The 24,097-nt window shown below is 38.7% G+C and overlaps 1 protein-coding gene across 1 annotated transcript; it reads left to right on the forward strand.

Annotated features, from left to right (window-relative positions):
• The first annotated feature begins 6,510 nt into the window (after window positions 1-6,510).
• On the forward strand, window positions 6,511-7,569 carry LOC149299107 (transcription factor Maf-like). Its single transcript, XM_089486448.1, has one exon. The coding sequence runs from the start codon at window positions 6,511-6,513 to the stop codon at window positions 7,567-7,569; it is 1,059 nt and encodes a 352-aa protein (XP_089342574.1).
• Window positions 7,570-24,097: the final 16,528 nt, after the last annotated feature.

Below are 24,097 nucleotides of genomic sequence, written 5' to 3' on the forward strand. Positions count from 1 at the left end.
GGCGTCTTGTTGGTCCGGTTAGCGGAGTATTGGTTTATTGTACTGGGAGCGGGAGGGGACAGCAAGCTATAAATAAGAAACTGAAAAGAGAGAGAGAGAGAGAGCAATGTTCAAGAAGTAAGTTTAATATATGACTAAGTGACAGAAGTTAGGTTTCTGAGAATTACTTTTCAGATAAACAACTTTATAGCAGGGCACTTAATCTTACTTAGCAGAGACATCTCATTTATTACCGAATTACAAGTAACTTTAATGCCATTGATATTGCCACTAATTCAGCTAGAGATCACGTGGTGGCTGTAAAGTTATTTTCTCCTTATTATACTCATAGAATTTTATTTTTTTTCCGAGAGTTTAGGGAACCCAACGGAGACATAAGTGAGATATCGGGTGTATTCCTTGACGTATCTTGGAAGGGAAGAACAATGGGCTACTATCTTAGGTGTCTCCATCACTTATGGAAAAGGCAATGTCTGGGTTATGTTGGGTCCTCGGGGTTTATTCACTAAAAGGAGAGCTGGCAGGAGAGTTGTGGAGCTCTCTAGTTCACCATTTGTTATGAAGGGTCAACACTGGCCAGTTTCTCCCGAAAAAGGCTGAGCTGGACCTTCATAATGTATTATTAATATTATTTGTTTTTTGATACTGCCATCAAATTCCACAGAGCTAGATAAAGTAAACGGGTAAACTGATTTAACTATACATTATACAGGGCCAGCCAAGCTCCTCTTGCAGCAGAAGCTCGCTGGGGTTTGGACCTTTTCATATTGAATAGTGATGCCAAGGAGCTGCAGACTCTACTGACAGCTCTCCCTTTAGTGAATTAGACCCCTTTACCATGGTGCGTTCACATGAAACTCCGCAGGGATTCACTAATGTGATGGAGGCAGAACATTCCTGTTCTAAAAGAATCTCTAAGTTCTAACTTTACATTTGTTTACGTTATTTTAACTTTATCTCTAGACAATGCCAAACATTTGTGAAAAGTGTAACCGTTTTTGCTGTGTTTGAACAACAATACAGACAATGAAAATAAAATATTTCCAGTGCTGCGTTTTTATATACACCTCCCTTACCTAAATAGTGCCTTTTAACCATTTCATCAGCCAAGACAGCTTTATGGTTGATTACATTTATACAAACATTAACCTGCCTCCAAGTTATTGAAGGGTGAAGAAAAAAAAAAAAAGGGATTATTTGTTCTACTTTTAATTTACTAAAATGTATGATTTATATCATTTGCTGTACAGATATCATCTTTTTCCTAATAGAACGTGTTAGAGCAGTTTGTTTTATTATTGGGCCTTAAAGAGGAAAGAGATTTAAAAATGTCTACAGAAAAGGTCCTTACACTGGATTCCTAGTAGTCTGTGAAGTTTGCACATCAGGATGCGGAGGAAGAAGCTGACCCTATTAGCTTCTATTAACCCTTTAATAGCTAATTGTGAAGAATATATGTAGTGACTTCCCAAATGTGTTAACGAAACTAAATTGAGTCACCTGTATTCAAGCAGGGATATCAGCCATAACATAGCTGAAGCAGAAGCACCAGTTGGGAGTCTTAGCTATAACCACAGCAGCATTGCATAAGAAAACCCTGAGACCCATGCTAGATGCCTGCATTCGCAACTCGGTTAAAGACCCCCTAGCAGGAGGAGACCCCAGATGGGATAATGGGGTTTTACAAAGGGCATGAAGGCCCCAGGGTACGGTTATACCTCGCCTGACGTTTTTCTCAGTACCTACCCTTACGAAAAAATTACTGCAGTTTTTCTGAAGTAATACTGCAGTTTTTTGGACATGAAAAAACTGTAATACTGCACTTTTACTGCAGTATTACTGCACATTTACTGCAGTTTTACTGCATTTGTACTTCACTGTACTGCAGTTTTACTGCAGTTATTTTTGTACGGAAGTACAAATGCAATAAAGCTGCAGTACATTGAAGTACAACTGCAGGTTTGCAATATAAAAAAAAAAGTGCGGTAAATGTGCAGTAATACTGCAGTACAGTGAAGTACAAATGCAGTAAAACTGCAGTAAATGTTCAGTAATACTGCAGTAAAAGTGCAGTATTGCAGTTTTTTCATGTCCAAAAAACTGCAGTATTACTTCAGAAAAACTGCAGTAATTTTTCGTAAGGGTATTGTGGTGTCAAAATATGCTTCATTTGTTTTTTTGCTTGGCATGGGAAATATTAATTTCCACACTAAGATAAATGCTTCATACAAACCGCATGACCGAAATACTTTTGTCCATATTGCCCTTTTTCAATGTGTTTCATCTCGCCTCTTTTATTTATGAAAATTATTTTATTATATATAGTGATTATTATAGTGAATCCCAAGTTTGTTTTCTTAAAAGGACAGAGCTTAAAAAAAAGAGCCAAAAAAGTGATAGAGGGGTTATCCATTGAAGTACTAGTGGGTGCCTCTGGGCATCTTATGTACGGATGTCTCCCTCGCATGATAAGGTGACAAACCAGGTGTCATCCGCACACAAGCTCTTAAAAAGTTAAAGTTCCACCTAATGCATGCGCTCCCTCTATGCTTTCATATATAACTCTATACAGTGTTCTCCGTACCGTCTCCATATACAGTGACATACCTGTAACCTGCCACTCTAAATATCATATACTGCTATACAAAGGTTGCAGCTGGCAGCTTCTCTGTGCTGCCAACTCTGCTGGCTGTATGCCCTGTGGTAATATAGCACCCTCTAGTGGCTTGCCTTTCAGTGTTTTTTATGTGTTTTTATATATATATAGGAGTTACAGACACAGCAATGAAAGGAAACACTACCACACAGCAGTGGTGGCAGGCAGTGGGGTTTATTCACTATATGGAATTTGCAGCAGAGTTGTGGTCTCAGCTCACCAACTTCACTATACATTGGTAAAGACCGACCCCAGGGAACTTCAGCTTTAAAAAAAAAAAAAAAAAGTTTGACTGGTCTTGTATAATGTATAGTTAAATAAGATTTCTTGAAAGTCACCGTAGTGATTCAGCTATACATGATATAGCACAACTCTTCTTGGAGGAGAAAGTTGCCAATTAGGGTCCTTTGTAATGCATAGTGAAGTCAGTGTGTCAAAACTATAGTGAATAAACCACAGAATATTGCAGACAGGGTAGCAGGTCTGGAGCCGTTTGTATTTCATAGGTTGGGAGTAATTAATTGTCCTGCCGCCTCCACTGGCATTCAGAAGGTTAAATCTCCCACAACAAACGTCTTGGACGACAATGCATTAAGACCTTGAACCCATGCTTGCAGCTAAAATAACTATGCTCTGTTCTTGAACAAACAAAAGTGTAATTCTGCAGCAAATCCCCCAAAAATGTTTTCACATTTAACCTCGGTGGCTTGTTATAAACAGAGCCCGAACCGTTTCCTGCATCAGAATTAAAGATGCATAACCAGTTGTAAGACTTTAGTATGCATAAATTACAATGGGAAATAAAATATTATAATTCTTAAAACAACTTTAATCTCTTTTCAAGATTGTGCAGGCCCACGGAGCGTACAATGACTGCTATTTAGTTCTATACTTACTGCAAGGAATTATTTCTGTAGTTTGGATTACGAGCTACCAATTTGTAAGGGTTAATCTTGAATATACTTTTTTTTTTTTTTTTTTTTTACAGTTTTTACTACACTGCTTTAGGTGTAGGTGTCTTTGGAACCTAAGATCATTGGAAAAAAAAAATACATTTTTGAAACCAGATTATTTAGTTTCTTCTTTCTAATAGGCTGCCTGGCTAGAAATATAACAAATGATAGAGGGCTGCCAATAGGTGGCACTGTGGAGGTTCCAACAATCAGTGTGCATATATACAGTGTGTGTGTGTGTGTATATATGTGTGTATATATGTATGTGTATATATATATATATATATATATATATATATACGCACAATTGTTTTGGCACTGTACATTAGAGCATCAACACAAATAAATTAAATGGAAACAAGATCAGCAGGGTTAAAAAAGTGCCAATGGAGAAAGTCTTGTCAATTTTTATTTTACTAATAATTATGTGTAATGTATATTTCAGTCCCTTTGAGGGAAATGCATAAATATATTTGCTTCCAAATAAATAATGGCATTTTTCTTAAGAGGCGCATAATCCTATGAAATGTGATTTAGCTCTGAATATTGAGAGGAAACTATAGCTGAAGCCAGTGGAATAATTGGAATTAATATAAATCACTGCTTGCCACACAGTGCAATGTAATCAATAGATACAGTAGCACAGACATCATTCATTAGGGAGCCGTGGAGCAAACTGGGTATGTTTATTTACAATATTTAGAATTGAGGGATCTTGGCAGGAGAAGGGTTAATGGCATACATTGCCCATCATTCAGCATGCATGGATGTATAATATTCATAAAATAGTGTGTATGTTTTATACTGTCTAGATTGTAAGCTCCTGTTTACACATTATACAGCGCTGCTGAATATGATGGTGCTATATAAATTAATAATATATAGTTTTATTATGATGGCAGAAATCACTGGTCTATACAATACTCACTTAACTGCTGTCTTTGTGAGTGATTTTGGGATCATCCCCCTGCTTGTCACAATCGGGACCTAAATAGTTAAATGTGAGAGGGCAAAGGGCAGGGAGTCCCAGCAAACATTGATTAAATTACACTTTCTAACAGTCCTAGAGGTTATTATGAGCCCAGAATGCCTGGCATCTTCCCGCCTGGATCAGCTTTACTACCTGCTTGTGGACCCAGGAATAGAAGAAAGGAGGACACTTGAAGGCACTGTCCCATAGAACCTGCGTCTGTCTGCACACAATGGATACACAATGTTGTGGATTGTTTGTTTTATGTTTACAAACACAGATATGATCGCTACACAAGCCAACAAGCATGCTATAAGCTATATGAGGTCAGATGCCATATGGATACATATTGTGCTGTTTCAAGTGATCAGTTTATATTTAAGAAAGTATAGTTCCTCATGTATGTCACAATAATTTACATAAACTCATATACTATGTATACGTGTGTGTGTGTGTGTGTGTGTATATATATATATATATATATATACACATTATCTTTAAAGATATAACTAATATATACAGATATATACACACAGAGTGTTCTGTGTCTATTATTACGGGAATAAATAACATCCTTTCATTCTGCAAACAAACCGATGTAAGGTATGTGGTATATAACATATACATACAAAATACCCCTGCTTCAGGGCAGCCAGCTGTGTGCAGTTTGGTTACTGAGTTTGCACTGAGGGTACTCGCATGTATTCACAACAATGTGACAGTGAATGGAGGGGCGTCTTGTCTAAAGAGCTTACACTCATAGCTCTGCTGTTGGACTTGGCTACGAAGTAGTTAATACAAACGTTATTTCGTCTCAGATCAGGGGCAGATTGTGGCACACATGCCAAGTGATAATGAACTCTAGGGCATTATTTTTGCAAACCGCTATAGTAAAACTTAGGACAGTCATGGGACCGTATGAGTTAAACCAGGAGCATCTTAATTGTTAACTCTTTAATGTGAAGAACAAGTATACTCTTAACCTTAGTAATACATTCCAAACGCCTGGCTTAAAATGGTTTACTGGAAATGGTTAAAAAAGAATTTACACAACCTAACATTGTCACAAAAAAAAATCTAAAATTAACCCCTTATTAGTCTCCTGTCCTAGTACACAACATTGCATTCATTATAACTGCACCTGAAATAAACAGACATGAAGATCCGAAGACCCCTCACCTTACCAGATAATCTCTACCATGTCCTTCAGGGTACCACCGAACCACAAAGAGTTAAACCAGGTTAGTTCCCAGCTGACAGTCAGCTGATCGCCGGTGATTGACAGCTCTCTCAGCCCCCCTCCTCTGAAAGTTTATACACTATTATGCTAATGAGGCTTGGGGATGTGGGCTCCCATTGGTCCATGGTCCCCAGTCCATTTGCCATTTGCAAAGTGACGTCAGGGTGGCTATAAAACTCAGCTATGCTTTTAAAGGGCTCTGTTGAATGATCTTTGAAGATTCCTTCCAGCTGCTCCCCTATCTCTGCCACTTTTTTTCGTTTTGCATTCTGCTGCCAGTAACACCTATTATTATTATCGTGGATTCTTCTTGGAGGGAAGGGGTTAAAAAAAAAAGAGAGACGGAGTGAAGAAGACGGAGGATCTGCAGCGTTAGCTCCTGCAAACTTCACTGAAGGTTCTGAGAAGGAATTCTTACAAACAGTGAACATTCATTTTAACTTAAAAAGTCAAGAAAGAGACATTAAGAGGGACTTTTGACCATGCAGGATGACCTTACAGATGCAGCTGCTGTAGGGTGACTGGAAGGAGCCTGGATTGCTTGGCTGCTTTGATTGCAAGTATTTCTTGGGGGAGCTGAAGAAGAAGACAAAAGACAAAAAAAGAAGCAAAACTGGCTCACCCGGTGCCAGGGCAGAGCAGCTTGGGGTCCCCACTGCAACCCTTGTGGAGGGCAGGGAGCAGCAGAAGGATGGCATCAGAACTGGCAATGAGCAGCTCCGACCTGCCCACCAGTCCCCTGGCCATGGAATATGTTAATGACTTCGATCTGATGAAGTTTGAAGTGAAAAAGGAGCCGGTGGAGAGCGACCGCATCATCAGCCAGTGCGGCCGCCTGATCGCCGGGGGATCGCTCTCTTCTACCCCGATGAGCACGCCCTGCAGCTCGGTGCCCCCTTCCCCGAGCTTCTCGGCCCCCAGCCCGGGCTCCGGGAGCGATCAGAAAAGCCACCTGGAAGACTACTACTGGATGAGCGCCTACCCCCAGCAGATTAACCCGGAGGCTTTGGGCTTCAGTCCGGAGGACGCAGTGGAAGCTCTGATCAGCAGCGGTAATACCCCCCAGCAGCAACAGCAGCAGCTCGGCCAGGGCTACGATGGCTTTGCTAGGGGGCAGCAGTACCCGTCCTCGGGGGGCATCCCGGGAGAAGACATGGGCTCTGCAGCCGCGGTGGTCTCTGCAGTGATCGCAGCCGCCGCAGCCCAGAACGGAGCTCCCCACCACCAGCACCACCACCACCAGCACCACCACGGCGGAGGGCACCCGGGAGGGGCGCAGCCTGCAGGGGCAGGAGGAGGTGGAGGAGGTGGTGGCAGCAGCTCCCCGTCTTCTTCATCATCGGTGGTCGGGGGTCTACCCCACCATCACCACCACCATCACCACCACCACCTGCACTTCGACGATCGCTTCTCGGACGAGCAGCTGGTCACCATGTCCGTGCGGGAGCTGAACCGGCAGCTCCGGGGGGTGAGCAAGGAGGAGGTGATCCGCCTGAAGCAGAAGAGGAGGACCCTGAAGAACCGGGGCTACGCGCAGTCGTGCAGATTCAAGCGGGTGCAGCAGAGGCACGTCCTGGAGTCCGAGAAGACCCAGCTGCTGCAGCAAGTGGAGCACCTCAAGCAGGAGATCTCCAGGCTGCTCCGGGAGAGGGACGCCTACAAGGACAAGTATGAGAAGCTTCTGGGCACGGGCTTCCGAGAAAACGGCTCCAGCAACGACAACCCCTCCTCCCCGGAGTATTTCATGTGAGTGTCCCCATCAAGATGCACCTCTGCCCCGGGGTACCCTCTGGGTGGGTGGTAGGTTGCGCTAGGCTGCTTCTCCAAACTTTCCTTTGCGAGCTCCTCACATGTCACAAGCCTCCCCTGCCTACTGATTTAGGGAGAAAGGGCTTAAAAGTTATTGTGACATCTCTGACCTACATTAAATTAGAGACTAAAAGGGGTGCAAGCCACAATTTTACCCCTAATTATGCCATATATATATATACATATATATGTATTTTACCATCTTGGCAGGCTTTAACAAAGTTCTAAAGCCCACCTGCCCCATGCATGCTACTAGTTTGTGGGTTCTAGTAAAGTCCAAATCATTATGTGGAGATAAAAATGTTATCCAAAGTTGCATCTAATGTAAGGAGTTGGCTTCACAAAGTTCTAGAGCCCACTTGCACGATTCATACGACTAGTCTGGGGGTTCTTACTTTTAATTCTCAGTATGACCCCAATAGTTTCAATCATTATATGTACATTATTGACCTTGTACTCCAAAGTTACCAATGTAAAGGCTTGTTGGATCTTGAGGCTCTGGCTAGTGTATGGCTTATCTCTTAAGAACATGTGGCTTGTGGAGCCTGCATTGATTTAATTTAGACTGATTTCCCATTTATAATATACAAGTTCATCGTCAAGTGCTTGCCCTCATCCCACTGGACATATGGTCCATTGATTTTCATTTATGGGGGACACGCTGGACTGTAGACACAACACCCTCAAACACTTCACCCAACCTTTAGCAGTTCCAGACTTTAAACAATGTATCACATGTAGATATCAAATGACATTTCAGAACCAGTAGTCATTATGGGGACAGGCATCTTAACACCATCTCTCTCTTGTCTCTGCCTTGGGGTCTTCAGTAACTGTTAATTAGTATTAACCCGTTCTTCTTCTTTAAAATATATGGGTTCTTATGCACTCTACTGATCCATAATGTCTAATATTTTTCTGAAGGGGGTAGGGAGTCTATCTTTTAAATATTGGGGGTCTCCAGTAGGTTTTTGGAGGGGGTCTTTTGTAATTGTAAATAATGTTTAAGTTAACTTGGGGTTGCATTTTCATCCTCCTTACATTAATGTCCCCTACTTCACGATTTTCTTTTTTGGGCTCTGTCTTGCATTTCTATGACTCCTTTAGCACTCATATGAAGATATGCTCTTTGAAACTTACCATCCACTTTATATTTTCTTTCTATCTGTTTTTGTTTTTAAGGTCATGAGTTTTTGAGCTTGCTGTGTCAAAAAGAGCGACAAAAAAATTCAGAGAAAATGTTGCCATCCTGATTTCTTCATATGAGCTTGCAATAAAAAAATGTGAATTTTTAGACTATCTCGCTGAATTCATCATTTTTGAGAATTGCGGTCCTAAAAAATATATATATAGAGATATATATATATATATATATATATATATAAATGGAGACGTAAAGCAACCTGCCAAATTGAACTGTGCATCAATCTTCAATGCTCAATGTGACTCTTTGGCCCCAAAAAGTAAGACTGGCCCACCATTAATATCCCATTTTCATCTCATGCATTACGCTTGCTATTGTGTCTTAGCAACCAAGAACTTTTAATTGTCGAAAAGACTTTATGCAAAAAGAGACTTTAATATTAAGAAGGCCCTGCATGCTGGACATGTATGGTATAATTATTTTTTTTTCTTTTTTTTTTTGTTTGTTTTTTGCTTGGAAATGGACTTAATGAAGAATAATGGCATGATGTTCATTTTTTTTTGTTTGTATGTTTATTTGTTGTTTTTTTATGCCTCATCACTTTTTTGAGTTGAAAACAAAAAAGTGCAGCCTAATCCCTCCCCAGTTAACATTTAGCATCTGGCAGAGGAAAAGAAACACACGGGGAAAAAAAAATCCTGCTTTTTCAAATATGCAAGTCTTAAGTTAAAAAAAAATGCACTGATCATGTTTCTTCCAAAAACAAAAAAGGCTGAATGGATTTTATTATACAAATGTGTCAAAAATATATAAATATATACATATATATAAAAAAAAATTCAGAGGCACTTTGAAAGGTGTCTCTAAAAAAAGTAACTTGTATTGGGACTAATATGCTGTGAGCTACAAAAAAAAAAAAAAAAAAAAGAAAAGTCTTAATATTTTTAAGACAAATATCCACCCTTCGTTTGAATTTGGTTTTTGGCAAACGTGGAATGCCATGGGTTTGTAGTTTTTTTTATTTTTATTTTCCTGTGAATTTGTGAGCTCCGTTTTAATAAATGTATGCTACGGATAAAGGAATGTTCTAGATTAATTGGAACGAGTTAGGCCTGTATTTAGATGTAGGATATTTTAATAACTAATGCACTAAATTGTTTACTGTCGTGATGTTTAGAGGGGTTACAAATTACAATTTTTTTTTTTTTTTATTTTATTTTTTTTTTGTCCTATGGTAGATTTCAGTAGCATGTGCTTGCAACCTAAAGTTGTGTATTTTTTTAAAAAAAAATCCATGCTTTATCACTGACTGTATTTGAAAACCAAAGTATTAACAGGGGAGGATCCCCTATACCTATATCTATAGTGGGTGTTTTACATTCAAAAATGGGGTTTTTTTTGTGTTCCTCAAAAAATTGAAGTATTTGGGACTGAATTGCACTAAGATATAACCTGCAAGCATATAACAAAATGCAAATCTGTTTAGAACGCTAATACAAATTTATACAGTTATAAACAAAACAAAAAAAATTGTATGGCATTACTGCACATTTTTCTTTTTTTTTTTTGAAAAACAAATTTTTGTGGTGCAGAACTGGATTTTCTGTAACATCACAAATTCCACATTCTTAAAGGCAATAACCAGGAAAACTCGTTATCAGGGACTGATGTCATATCATTTTCAAATGGATCATGAACTTACCGTATTAATTATTCTAGATTCCTGTCAATTTTTTTTTTTTTTTTTGCTTTTATTTTTTTTTTCTCTCTCCATATTTTGCTGTGCAAAATTGTTTGTTTTATATTTTGAGTTACTAACGAAAAGTGTGTTTGTATTTTTTCGTGCTTTGTTTCATTTCCCTTCTATGGTTATATCAACAGAAAAAATAACATACGATAATAAAACCGCAGTTTTTGATTCTGTACTAGCGTGTGCGGCATATGTTAGAGGTTGTTGTTGTTTATTGAATTATATAGCGCCATCATATTCCGTGGCGCTGTATAAAGGGGTTCCTTTTTCTATTTATTTATTTTTTTTTGGGCGGGGGGACGACGACGACAAATTTATACAATCACTTTGATCAGCCAAGATAATGACACCTAGAACCTAGCTAAGGCTAATTTAGAACGTAGGCTGTTAATGAAGTCTCGAGTATTCCAACGTAAACGCTTTATTGTGTCTTAAGGAATCACTGCTGGCGTAATCTTCTTAAACGTGCCACAATATTTATGACACCGAGCCCTTGCAGAGCGCAGAAGGATGTGTCAGAAGTGCGGAAAGACACTGATCTCGGTGACAGTGCAGAGCGTGACTAACTTTAAAGGAAGCCAGTGCAGCTTGTAATTGCATATATAATTGTCATTATTATCATAGACCAATCCGCAGACATAAGGTATTTTTTTTTGTAATTAAAGGATATTTGCCCTGTTTAAATTTAAACTGATATAATATATCATATATGATATTATATATATATATATTTATTTTATTTTTTTATATATATATTATATATTAATAATAATTTTATAATACTGCAAACTCATCCAATATTAATTTGGTTTTATCTTAAGGGTTAAGACAAGACATACTTTTCCGTGCGTCCTTGTGGCCGAGAGTCTTAGAAAACAGCATGAAATAATGCAAAAAAACCCAAAACATATATTTCTAAGTGTCTTCAGCAGCTACTTGTGTGCGTAATATTCTTATTTCGTCTTTGCTGTTCATTAGGCAGAATGGCCACGGGTCAATCTAATGATCACCTAACCATCGCCCTTTGACATTTGACCTTTTGTGTTGCACTGATGTTTGAATACTGATTACAGATCCATATTGTAGCTGCTTTAGGTTCCTCTCGCAGCTAATCTGTAGTCCAAGGGTGAACAGATTTGGCCGAACTCCTTTGTTCGAATGTCCTCTCCTCAAATTTAAAATGCAAGAACCTTTGCCAAGATTTGCACAGGCTTGAATTCCTCGTCCGCAGGTACCTATAGTGTCGTCCGCAGGTACCTATAGCGTTGTGTCTGGCTGGGATTCACTGGAACTTGAGTTGCGTGTCTTTGGAAGTGAAGGGGTTATTCAGTGTTCACAAACCTTATCACCTCTAATACAAACTTTAAAACTCAGAACAAATAGTATGAATCAGAACATGCAAAGTGTCTGGTTCAGTGCTTTCTAACCCCACACGCTGTCTCATACTACCTGACAAAAAAACTCTGCTACTAACCGATTCATAGAAGCGTGCAATTAGACAGATAAGACCCGTTCGGCCCACCTAGTCTGCCTTTTTATTCCTAATATAAAGACTCGGATCCTAATCAGTCGTTGGTCTCGTCTTAGATTCAGAAGCCTACCCCATGCATGTTTAAATTCCCTCACTGTATTAACCTCTACCGTTTCCGCTGGAAGGCCATTCCACTTATCTACCACCCTTCCAGTGAAGTAGAATTTATTACATTTTACCTTGCGTTACATGTAAGTGACATTCCTGTCTTTGTAATGCATCTAACACGCAAAGGAAATCAAAAACACGGGAAAGACTTAAACAAATGTATTAAATTTAAAATAAATAAAGTCTGACATCTCTCCGCAGCTGTCTCGCATCTTGAGCACACAAAGTAGCAGAATGTTTGCACACCTAGTATTTTAATCTTGTTAGCTTGTCCTTAGATTTTCTTTGGTATGTAAAATAGACGCTCTTTTTTTCTAGTTGTAGATATGATTGTTAAAGACACGTATTTTGGTTAATCTGTATATTTTATGGCACTATGGTTTCCTGTTAGACTACGCTCAGGGATCAATAGCCTGGCAATGAGGTTCTTCTAGATTATGCCTGGAATGCAGTACTGTACATTACTGATTACCGGCTGCTACTGTGTGTGTGTGTATGTATATATATATATAATTTAGTAATATTTAAATTAGTTGTAATGGGGGGGCAGCAGTGTCTCGGTTTAACCCTATGTGGTATCTTTTTCTGCTTCCCAATGTTACACACACACACACTATATATATATATTATATATAGTGTGTGTGTAACTATATATAGATTTATTTTTTATTTAACGCTGGTGTGTTTAGTTTTGTTTGTTTTTGGCTGTATAAATGTTGGGGAGCGAGAGTGTTTTTAAACGTACTTGTTAATCTGTTTCAGAAAATTCTTGCCATAATTACGGAAGAGTTCTTTTGTTTTTCTTCATCTTTATATTAAACGAAACATTTTAGATTCATCCTAAATATATGTACATACACACACACACACCCACCCACACACACACATATATATATATATATATATATATATCTTTGGACAGCACACATTAGGTGATGGCTGTCTTACTGCATTATGTATACTTTATATAAAAGTATTCTGCATCATATTGTTGGCCTCCTTATCTTTTGTTATCTGATGCACTACTTATGTCCTGTTTACCCATTGTACAGCGCTGCAGAATATGAGGCCGCTATATAAATCAATAATAACTATAAATGCTTTAGCTGCTGTCCCATTTGGTAGCCGCCTCTCTATCATTCCAGGCAAAGTAGTCCGGATTCATTCAATTGCCTCTAAGTGTGATATGCTTCACAGCTCGTGTAGCATACATTGAATCTTTGCCCTGATACGAATGTCTACAGAATAAGCGCTTGAACAATTCCCAAGCTTGTGCCGTTCAACCCTTTGTGTGCCAGACCGTTGAGCACTGCAATGTCTCGATCAGCTTATTTGATACCCGAGGCATTGAAGCGAGGTTGTAGCACAATGAGGGTTCTATTGAAAACCCCATCCTGTCGATGGTCCGGTGTTTGCGAAAGGCTGGTAAATAACGTATTTGTAGGCAAGTTTCCGACACCAGTGGTTTATACTAATAAAGTGTGCTCGGCGAGGCAGAAGAAAGAGAATTTGGGGCTAAATAAGTAAAGATCGAAACCTTCTTCAAACATCTGACGCATCTTCTGGTTACCAGAGAGTTGCGTCTGCAGAATGACTTGCCTTTGATAGAGGAACATTCATGGTGCTTGGGAAATATATCCTTGAACGCGAATACAGTATCGGATACTCTGCTTCCTGGATTGAGCTAGTAAATTATGTATAGAGTACATTAGAATAATCTTTTAGAACGCACACAGATTGCTATCCTCTAAGTCTACCGTGATCTGTAAGGAAATACGTTTTGTTTTTTAATCAACTTTTAAAGCTGTAAATTTTACCTCCATGCAAGTAGCACCTGTTTAGGAAACTGGAGCGCAGCCAGGATTGTCAGTGAAGAATTTTCTCCTTTTTTTTTCCATGGAAATAGCAGTTGAAATATAAATATATATATTTTTATTTTTTTTTAATGCCGCGCAGCTGGCGAAAGCATTTTTTTTTGTCGAATTAAGAAAAAAAAAGTGGATTTTCAATTTTTTTCACCCCTTCCTTAACCCCAGAGAATTTCAGTTTTAATTCCCCAATCCAACTGATTCAACAGCTTCCTAAAGGGTATCTGTCATAAGCGAGCGTTTCCATGTATTTTTCTCCCAAATCTATGTCTTAGTCCAACTGCAGACGTGAAGATATTTCACTGTTTTTTAAGATTTTCAGAAAGAAAAAAAAAATGCAGAAATTTGCAGAAAAATATTTTTTTCTATTAAATTGAAGGCTGCAGTGCCCCTAAAAATAATTTCACAGATTAGCAACGTGAAAAAAGTGTAAGGAAAAAAAAAATTTCATGCTACCACCAAAATAATTCTAGTGTGTGCACTTTTTTTTTTTATTTTTATATTTCACGCTAGTGAAATATTTTCTAATTAATCTATGCAAAAAGAAATCATCAATATTGTTGAAAAATTATACTTTTTAATATTAAAAAAAAAAAAAAAAAATTCTAGTAAAGGCCGTTCTAATGTAATTATATCTATCCTCGTACATAGGTGCCACTGTCGGGTTATCTTATAAGATTTCTAAAGCCTGTTACAGAATGCGAGTCGGCACAAGAGAAACACTAAAAGAATTTAATAAGCAAAAGGGGGGGGGGTATATGTGTTTGCATCGCCCTACAACACGCCACGCACAACACATTTACATAACAAAGATTTTTACGGCGGCCAAAGAAATTTAGATTTCGCTGCGGCTGCAGCTAAAAACCGATATAAATAAATACCTGTTTGGATAATTTTTATTTTACATTTCGCTACCCTGGTACATAAGGCATTTTTAACATCTATGCTATGTGTTATATACATTTTAAATACATTTATGTTTGCGGTCAATACAAATAAAATTAAACAGGACGTACTTTCCGTTGGTTAGAAAAGACTAACTGTTGCTTTTAGTTACTGTTAGTATTTTTATTTCTGTCGTACCTAAATAGGTATAGCTATTAATATATATATATATATATATATATATATATATATATAAAATTAGCTATATGCTTATTCTATCATTCTGCAAAAATAAACCAACCACTAATAACCTAGTAATAATAATAATAATAATATATATATTTATACACATAAACAGCGGAGCATAGGAAGTAATTTCTTAATAGGGATTACGTACTGTATATCCGTTTATGATGTTTTTAATCCCACATAGTAAGGGCAATCAATCTTTCCGGCAGGGAAGGGAGGCGAAGGATACGTCTTAATTCGTTGCTGACTCCAACTACAATAATTAAAAAAAAAAAAACCCCAAAAAACAAACACAAATATGTAAATGTTCTGGGGCCTGCAGATTATTTCCTTATTTATTAGGTTGGCAGAAACAGGGTTAAACTGGGGGATCTAGCTTTGTCAGGTTTGAATCTCTAAACGTTTTATTTTTAAAAAAGACCCCGCATCAGTCTAACTGTCTATAGGCGGCATACGTAAGCAGATCAGACAGACGTATGACATCATCGTTTGACATCATCAATTTAGTTTTTTGACAATTCAATTTGCAATACTTTTCCAATATGTAAAACATAATTCGGCGTAATTTTTGACAAGGATGTGCAGGAGGTAGCCATGATTGTTCATACAGGCTTGCAATCTAGAAGAGTCGGGGACAAGCAATATATATGCATTTATTTAATATATACTAAAATTTCCAACAGCGTTTTGGGCTGCAAATGATTTAATCAACTGCTCTAGAACTCAGCGCCCAGAACGTAGGCCCCTGAAGAAAATTCTAACCCCGTTCTGTTTGTCATGTATTATCTGATGCTTGGAGCGTGAGCAGTTTTGTTGGTTAACTATTCTTGGAAATGTAAAAGCCACATAGAACCGACTTTTAAAGCAATATCTCTACACAAGCTAACTTAAAAATATATATACATGTTTTAAGCAGAATTCAGTGGTATTGTGTCTTTTTTTTTTTTTTTTTTTTTGCATTTTGGGGTTACAGAGTAAAAAAAAAATTAGCTTGGCGCCTCGTTGATTTATTTTTTAAATGTATTTATTTTTTATATTTTAATTTTTTTTATCTGATTTTACTACAAAAAATACAAATGTGCTTTTTTTTTTTTTTTCCCCCTGAAACAAAGTAGCTATTTTTTTGTGTCTCTTAATAAGTTCACCGCGCAGAAGTTAAGGTTTAGTCAGACGGTGGCACTTCCTGGGTGGTGTAAGCGTGATACCCTGCGTACTTTCCATAGAAAGTGCGTGTATCAGCCGGGGGACATGTGGGTGATACTGCAACGAAAGCAAAAGCGGGTATTAAATAGGAGAGAATCTAAGCGTCGCCCAGCGAGTCGAAAATATGATTTAGTGAGCTCGACATAAGCAGAATTTAACACATAATGAGATTTTCGGCAGACAGGTTTAAAAGGTGTTTTTTTTGTTTTTTTTTTTATTATTTAAAAATTCAGCGTGGATTATATCATCTCAGTCAGCCTGGCAGTTTTTAGTAGGGATGGCAAGGTCACTTTATCACACACTAAAGAGCACATATGTCTCTCAATAATTATTCATCTCAAGGCTTTCCCCGTTTTTTTTCTTATTTTGGAAGGGTGGTAATTTTTTACGTTGTAACCCCTTTTCTGCCATAACGGTCTTTGTCATTACAACATCTTGTGGCAAAAGCCGGTTTTCCGTGGATTTTCCTGAATTTTATGTCTCTCTAAAAATGTAATGGCGGCGGGGGGGGGGGGGACTCAAAAAGTTTTATCATATTAAAATTTTGCTGCTTCAATTCTAGAAAAAAACCCCAGATTTTTAAATAACCTTTAGTATTTTCCTTCTAATTTTAGCATCTTTTGGCGAATGAAAATTTCAGTCATTAGAAACTTTAGGAAGCGGTTTGCACAACAATCATCTTTAGTTACTGTCCGGTTAAAATAAGGTTAGGTGAGGAAAACCACTTTTTCTTACTTGTTGGAGGAAGCGTAAATGGCCGGTGGAATATGTGTTTTTTTGTTACTTCTTTTAATCTAAATTTGCTTATTCTCTGTAACGCTTGTCTTCATTATAACCTCTTTGGGACAGGATTAGCGTGTCATTGATTACCGATATCCGCATAGAGATTCTATTGCCGTACATTTACTTCTCTATATTTCAGGAGTGAGATTTTTGAGGACACCCAGCGATAGGCTTAATCCCTACTAAAATATCTCCTTTCGTCCGTGTCAAGACTGCTGAGCACCCTAAGTGCATTTTTGAGGCTTGCTATGGTAATCGAGATATCCTTCCTTCCTTAATCAGAAACTTAGAGAAACACACACTTCTTACATATGTAGTTTCATGCGTAAAGCGGAACATCGGCAAGTGCGGAGGAAGCCTGTCCATGTGCCGAAATATTGAAGCAAATACGCTTTAGTTCACCCCGTGTGCCTTTTCACCGCTTCCTTCAAACCTTAAAATCGGAGGCCCTGTTTTACCCACAATGCCGTCTTTCCGAGGCACAGCTGTGGATCAGCGCAGGTGCTCTTTAAATCCCTCGGTCCCGCACAAGAGAAGAGATCTGCCGAGATTCAAGGAGACCCGGCAGTTCTTAACCCTTTGTTTACATTGGTCGTCTTTAGCCGCAGCGTCTGGCCGTTAGACGCTTTCTAGGCGAGGATCTGCATTGCTGGGTGGGGGGAAAAAAATGAAACTAATGAGATCTCTTAATCCTCCTGTTGGCCTAGGCGGACACCACTGTGATACTGTTATTATTCCTGTTATTTATTTGTTTCTCTACGTTTGCCGGCAAAAATAAAATACACCGGAAGAATGGCGTTTAATCCGATTTCTCCGGACGCCGCTGTTTCTGTGGTGTCGTACAAAGGGTTTGCGGCCAATAGCCACTCGCCATATCCTTTTTTTCTGTCTGCTAATGAAACTTGTATCTTCCTAAACAAAGGTAATATCCCCTGCCTGGGTATAATGGGATATCTGCTGATTAAATAAGGTCCGTATACAGCATGCCCCGTAGTAATGAAGCGCAGCCCCCGCCGGTCTCCCAAAATGTTGTAGATCCCTGTGGCTTGGAAAGTGCGCAGCGAAACACAAAGAAAGGCGTATGATGACTTGTTAATTAACTGGCGGCTGCTGAGTAGCCTCAGTAGGGGAATTGCGTGTCTCAGGAGTCACATTGCAAGGAAATAACATCTTCCAGTGTGTGTAAGCGTGTTTGGATAGGGAGGGTAAGGCAATCGGCAGCATTCTCACTACCTAGCTGCTGCTTTTCCCCTAAGGCCCTGTAATCTGATTCACTATACAATGGAGTGTCTGCCGAAGCCTCTGATTCAGAGCGGCTGGAGCTGTGGCCCCTGCGTTATTCCTGGTCATCAGCGGACACGGAAGCCGAGCAAGGGGGAGCAGGGGGTAGATTGGGGAGCTGCCGGCCGTAGTGCTTCCTCTGAGGTGAGCAAATCCAGCAGTGAAGAGTGTTTTCCCGTCCCAACTGCGCTTGTGTGGTTGCGATATCGGAAAAGAGCCTCAACAGTTTCATTGGAGAACTAAGAGGGAACAAATGCGGTCACTTGGGCTACTAACCATTTGACATAAAAAAAATGAAAATGACATTATAGCACATTTCAATGTATGTGTCATTCGCATATATTATTCAGATTAGCAAATTAGAGTGTAGGGTTTTTAACCCCTTAATGACAGAGCCCTTACGTGTACGGGCTCAAAATGCATTGTTTTCAATGGGTTTAGGGACCTCCCATTGTCCTTAGGGGGGGATTCATATGTTATATATATATATATATATAGGGTTTTTGGTTTAATTTTTCCTCGTCTGGATGTTACTCAGGTGTGAAAGTTGAATAGCATCTTTTTTTTCCCCTTTCTCCCTCATGAAACTGAATGCATTAATAACCGGATGGATTCATCCCTGGCATGAAAGTAGAGGTCATATTGAGGAAAATGACACCGAATGTCTAAAAATGTCATCTACTTTAAGAGATCCTGGGCAGAGGGCCAAGAGCAGCATTTAAGGCGGCCCGGGTCTCGTGCTTCATAAATAGCGCTGCGGACCAGCTGCAGCCCGGAGATCTCCCAGGGACACCTTAAGCCGAGCAAAATATCATTTCTTACGCTTTTTTTGGCCTTACAAAACAGAAGCGTGTGTGTTTCATCAAAGAGTTTTTATCAAGATAAAAAAAAAGAAGCAAAGGGTCCGTCCCAAATATAATGCTTTTTGATTTTCTTTTGAATGGAGCTAAAGTTTTAATGTGGGCTGCTGCTGTCGTGTCCATTGGTCCTTGCAGAGGGGACCATGAGCCCCCTTTAACTGAATGCTTATGTTTGATCTAATATGAGCCCTCGTTAATTGGATGTTTGTGTCTGGTGATCGATCATGAGCCCCCTTTAACTGTTTGCTTACGTCCGGTTACCATGAGTCCCCTTTAATGTTGGGTGACCTTGAGTTGACGCTCGTAAGATATTCATATGCAGGGCTGTAGTTTTAAGGTTTTTTTTTTCCCCCTTTAACTTCTTTGAGCAAATCCCCCAAACTAGAAATGGTTAATAAAAGCTCTGTTTTCTTGGAATGTTTTGACACAAAGTAAACTGATAGAATGTTGCAATGAAATATTAAGTATTTGTTTTTGTATGTAAATAATATTGTTCCAAAATTCAGAAAAATACCACCCCCCCCCCCATGTATTTCAAGGTTTCTTTATCTCAGGCAAGATACGATCGGTGTGTTTAAGGTGCTGTAAGTGTGAAATCTTTCTGTTTTCACTTGTGAATATTCATGGCCTCTTCTTTTTTTTCTTTTGATATATCTGCTCGGCCAGGTACACGCGGGAATCCTCCACGTCGGTGATGTGAAAATCATTGATGCCTGAAGTTCAAAAGGTACGTCTCCGCTTTACACTTTGTGCGCTTGTTAGCAGATAAATAAATTAAGAAGGGCTCTGAGTTACGTTCGTGTCTACGGATAGCTATTGAATGTTTCAATCGGATACCGAGGATAGGCTACAAAAAGGTCCACGTACAGAAGCACGCCGTCCTTTCGGGTGATGGAAATCTGAAGCATCCACGATGTATTTGTGCTCAAAAACACCCAGAAGGAGAACTCTCTGGGGGGGATCTTGCCATGAATGTTAACATTTTGGCCGCTGGAGGTGCGTTAACATTGAAATCGCCTGAGCAATGACTAGGACACCATGGTTGGCGTGCGTCATAAACGCGCACAGGCTCAGCATAATGAGAGTTGTATTTCTCAGCAGCTACGCCGTTATCCCTGGTGCATATTTTTAAAATTGTTTATTCAGATAGACTAACTTGATTTCTTGATTTCTTTATTTCTTTTTCTCCTACCAATTTTTTTTTTTTTAGTATTTTACGTTAACGGTCCTCTAGATTGTAAGCTTGTGAGCGGCGTCATCTTTACCTAATGCATCAGTTCGTCTTAATCTGTTATTTTTTTCTTGTCTTTTTTTTTTTCTGTTTACTCCAACCATAGATCAAAAATACAGTTCTCGTAAATTTAAACTATTTGCATAGCCGTTTTGTGTTCGTATATAATAATTGTGTGTGTGTGTATGTATATATATATATATATATATATATATATATATATATATATATAATATAACAAAAATACCTGTGTGTGTGTATATATATATTTATATATGTGTGTGTGTATATATATATAATCCAAAACATAGTGCCATACTATGAGATTACACATAAAATTATTATTAATCATTGATTTTTATATCACTATCATACTCGGCAACGCTGAATATTTAAACAAGCGCCCGACAGACGTCAGGAAAGGTCCTGCCCGCTATAGTTTACAATCATTACAATCTAAAATCAGCTATATTGTCCAAAATGGGGTTAAAACACATTTCTGGTAAATAGAGTCTCCTCCAGCCCTCTGTGGAAATATTCTGTCTAAGGTTACAGAATGGAGAGAAATCCCATTTCATCGGTAAGGGATGATTGGCAGGTGAGGGAGAGGTACGGAGAGACCTCTGGTCAGATGGAGCGTTAGGGGAAGGAAAGGACATCTGGAGGAAACGTGACATAATCAGTCTATGTTAGGTGCTATGGGATTTATTTCATGTCTGTTGTGCTTGCGTATATCTAATATACTTGCATGTATGTTTAAGCAGAAATAAAAAAAAATAATATATATATATATAGACAAATGTAAAAGGACCTATGTGGGGAGTTTAGGTCATCTCAAGATAACTAAGCATTCTGTATTTAAGGAGCGATGGATGACACAAGTTACAGACTTTATTGATTGGGCAGGTTATTGTCTTTAGGTTATGAGTTGTTGTTCTACGATTGACCATAACTCATTTAGCAGACATATGGGTGGCGTATTTTCCTTTCCTTTAGGGCTAAGTTCGGACACAGTAACCAAAACACTTATTGCCTTGAGAGAGGAAAATCTCATCTATCAGAGCCTGGCAATGAGAGTTTCGGTTACTGTGTCCGAACTTAAGAGTGCAGGTATTCCACCATTTATTTATATGTCTGGGTAGAGTATTTGTGACTACAGAGTCTGAAGTCACCGACAATCGTGTCTTCTAACAATTTCTGGAATCAACGAAGGCGTGGGAGACTTTCCCATTTTTTTACTAGGTAAATACATATGCGTTGGATTTTACTGGCCTTGGTATTCTGTTGTTATATTGACAATATGCTAAGGAAAATATTCTACCCGCTAAGAAATCAGTGGGGGAGAGAAAACAGAAAGACGTACATTTCCCAGATACAAGCTCCAATAGAATAGCTGTGTGAAACCTTTTCAATAAAGGGAATATACTTGCAAAGACAATTGTGGCCCCGGAAACATTCTGTGTTCCGTGGCAGACTCTGGCAGAATGAGAGCGCGATAATGTTGAGTTTAAGGAGTGATCTTGGATGGTACCCACATATTCATATCCAGCGTGATCCACTCGCTTAGACGGCACAGAGTTTAGGAATGGGGATCTGTCCCTGCCAGTCTACTGCTGATTGCTAATCTTATTTATATTTATTTATAAGCAACAAAGTGATTCTTCGAGCTCTTCATTTCTCTTCAGCAGACTCTTTTAAAATATATTCCAGTGTTTGATCATTATCCAGGAAAATAACTTTTCCACAAGATTTAGAAGCCATATATATATATATATATATATATATATATATTTTTTTTTTTTTATTACTGGTCTTCACTGTCTCAGTTACAGCAACTCTAATTTTTAATAATTGTAAGGACTGCACCTTATATATTTTTTAAAATCATTTTCAATATTTTAATCATTTTAACCCTGTTATTGCCAAGCAATGCTGGAATCATTTGGCAAGCTGAAGGTTAAATCCCAATCCCAAGCCTAATTAAGCGTGTTATAGGCACACCTGGGAGCTTCTCGAGTTTCACCCAGAACTGCTGATGAATAGCAGCTTCCTCAAGGCAATTCAGTCGCCAAGCAGAGAAGCTGCATTTGGTTCAGCACACGCCCCCTTTTGGTGCTATTCCCGCCCATATATGCAGCAAAGCCCCCCTTTTACCGGAGCCACACCCACTAGGAGCTGCAATCCTCAGAGGTTCCCATGCATGATTGGATCTGCCCCTTTACTCATGCTTTCTCTTTTGCCTCCACCAACAATTGTTGCTCATTGATGAAGAAATGTTTATAGGAACTGCTTGCGGGGTGACTTTTTATCAGCTTGTTAACCCAGAGGTTAAATATAAAACGAGTGCCCTTTTTTCTTCCCGGCCTGTTGCTTGACGATTCCCTCTCTTTTTACCTTGATGAATAATTTTACTAGCTGGAATGCTGGTGAGTTTTACGCGCGCCGTCTACTTTCCTCTCGACGCAAATAAATTTTGGACACTTTGAGAGCGCTAAAATTCCAGACACACGGTATTTTCCCACTTTGCCGCCAATGGTATCAAATATTTATTTCATATTCCCGTTCTAATTTAATAAGAGGCAGCAAATGCTTTACAATTAGTTTTGAATGAGGAGTTTTATGATGTGTATTTTTATTCCTGAGATAATTTTCAGCCCCTGTATCTTTTATTGCCCATTTCTGATGCTGAAACTCTGGAGGATCATCATTCCCATTCTATAATTTGTGTTTTATGGTGTTTTTTTTCTTAAAAAAAAAAAAAAGAATTAAACGTGGGGAACAAAAAAAAACAAAAGATGAGCATTCAACTGTATACAAGCCTATGGATCTGGTGTTCCAACATATCTGGGATATCTGAGTGCATGGTTTATTGCCCTAAGCTCAAGAATGCTTAATACAACATATCTGCCCTTAGCAGAGTATAAGATCAGGAATGAAGGGCTCTTATTTTAGATAATGAATGGGCATGCTTTAGAAACCCATCATAATTTTAAATGAACCCTGCTAATCCGCCTAGAAGGTGGATTACACGGGACATGTTTTTTTACATTTTCTTTAAAAACTTACTATCAACATTTTACCCAAAGTTATACATTCAGATGCATCTTCTGCTCCACTTCCTAAGTGCATGCAAAGTTTTAAAGTGGTCTTATCACCATAACAACCAACGGCACGGTCCCATCAACATCCATAGGTAGCTATGGTGATTAGAATGCTTTTTTTTTTTTTTTTAAAAACATTGCATCAGAATCGCAATTAATAAATAACCACCACGTATACACAGATAAAAAAAAAAAACCCAACCCGGTATAGCTGCTTATTGCATTTAAGATGTTGATTGGACGCTTGCTTTCGTTCTCCGTGTTACCCCTCCACCTGTTCATGACATACTCTAAGAATTGGCCTCCGAGTTCTACTAACTGCTCGTTTCTAGAACCCATGTCACTTAACTGCACATATGGCTGCCTACGCAAGTCTTCTCGCATGCTCCTAGAATAAGAGGCATGATGCTATTTTTAAGAGATAATTTGCAGTGAATTATAGCACGAAGTACGTCAGAAAAGGCAGCGGGGTGGG

Source organism: Sceloporus occidentalis, unplaced genomic scaffold, assembly GCF_023333645.1.
Source record: "Sceloporus occidentalis isolate IW3139 unplaced genomic scaffold, rSceOcc1.0.p SCAF_29, whole genome shotgun sequence".
NCBI lineage: Eukaryota > Metazoa > Chordata > Lepidosauria > Squamata > Phrynosomatidae > Sceloporus > Sceloporus occidentalis.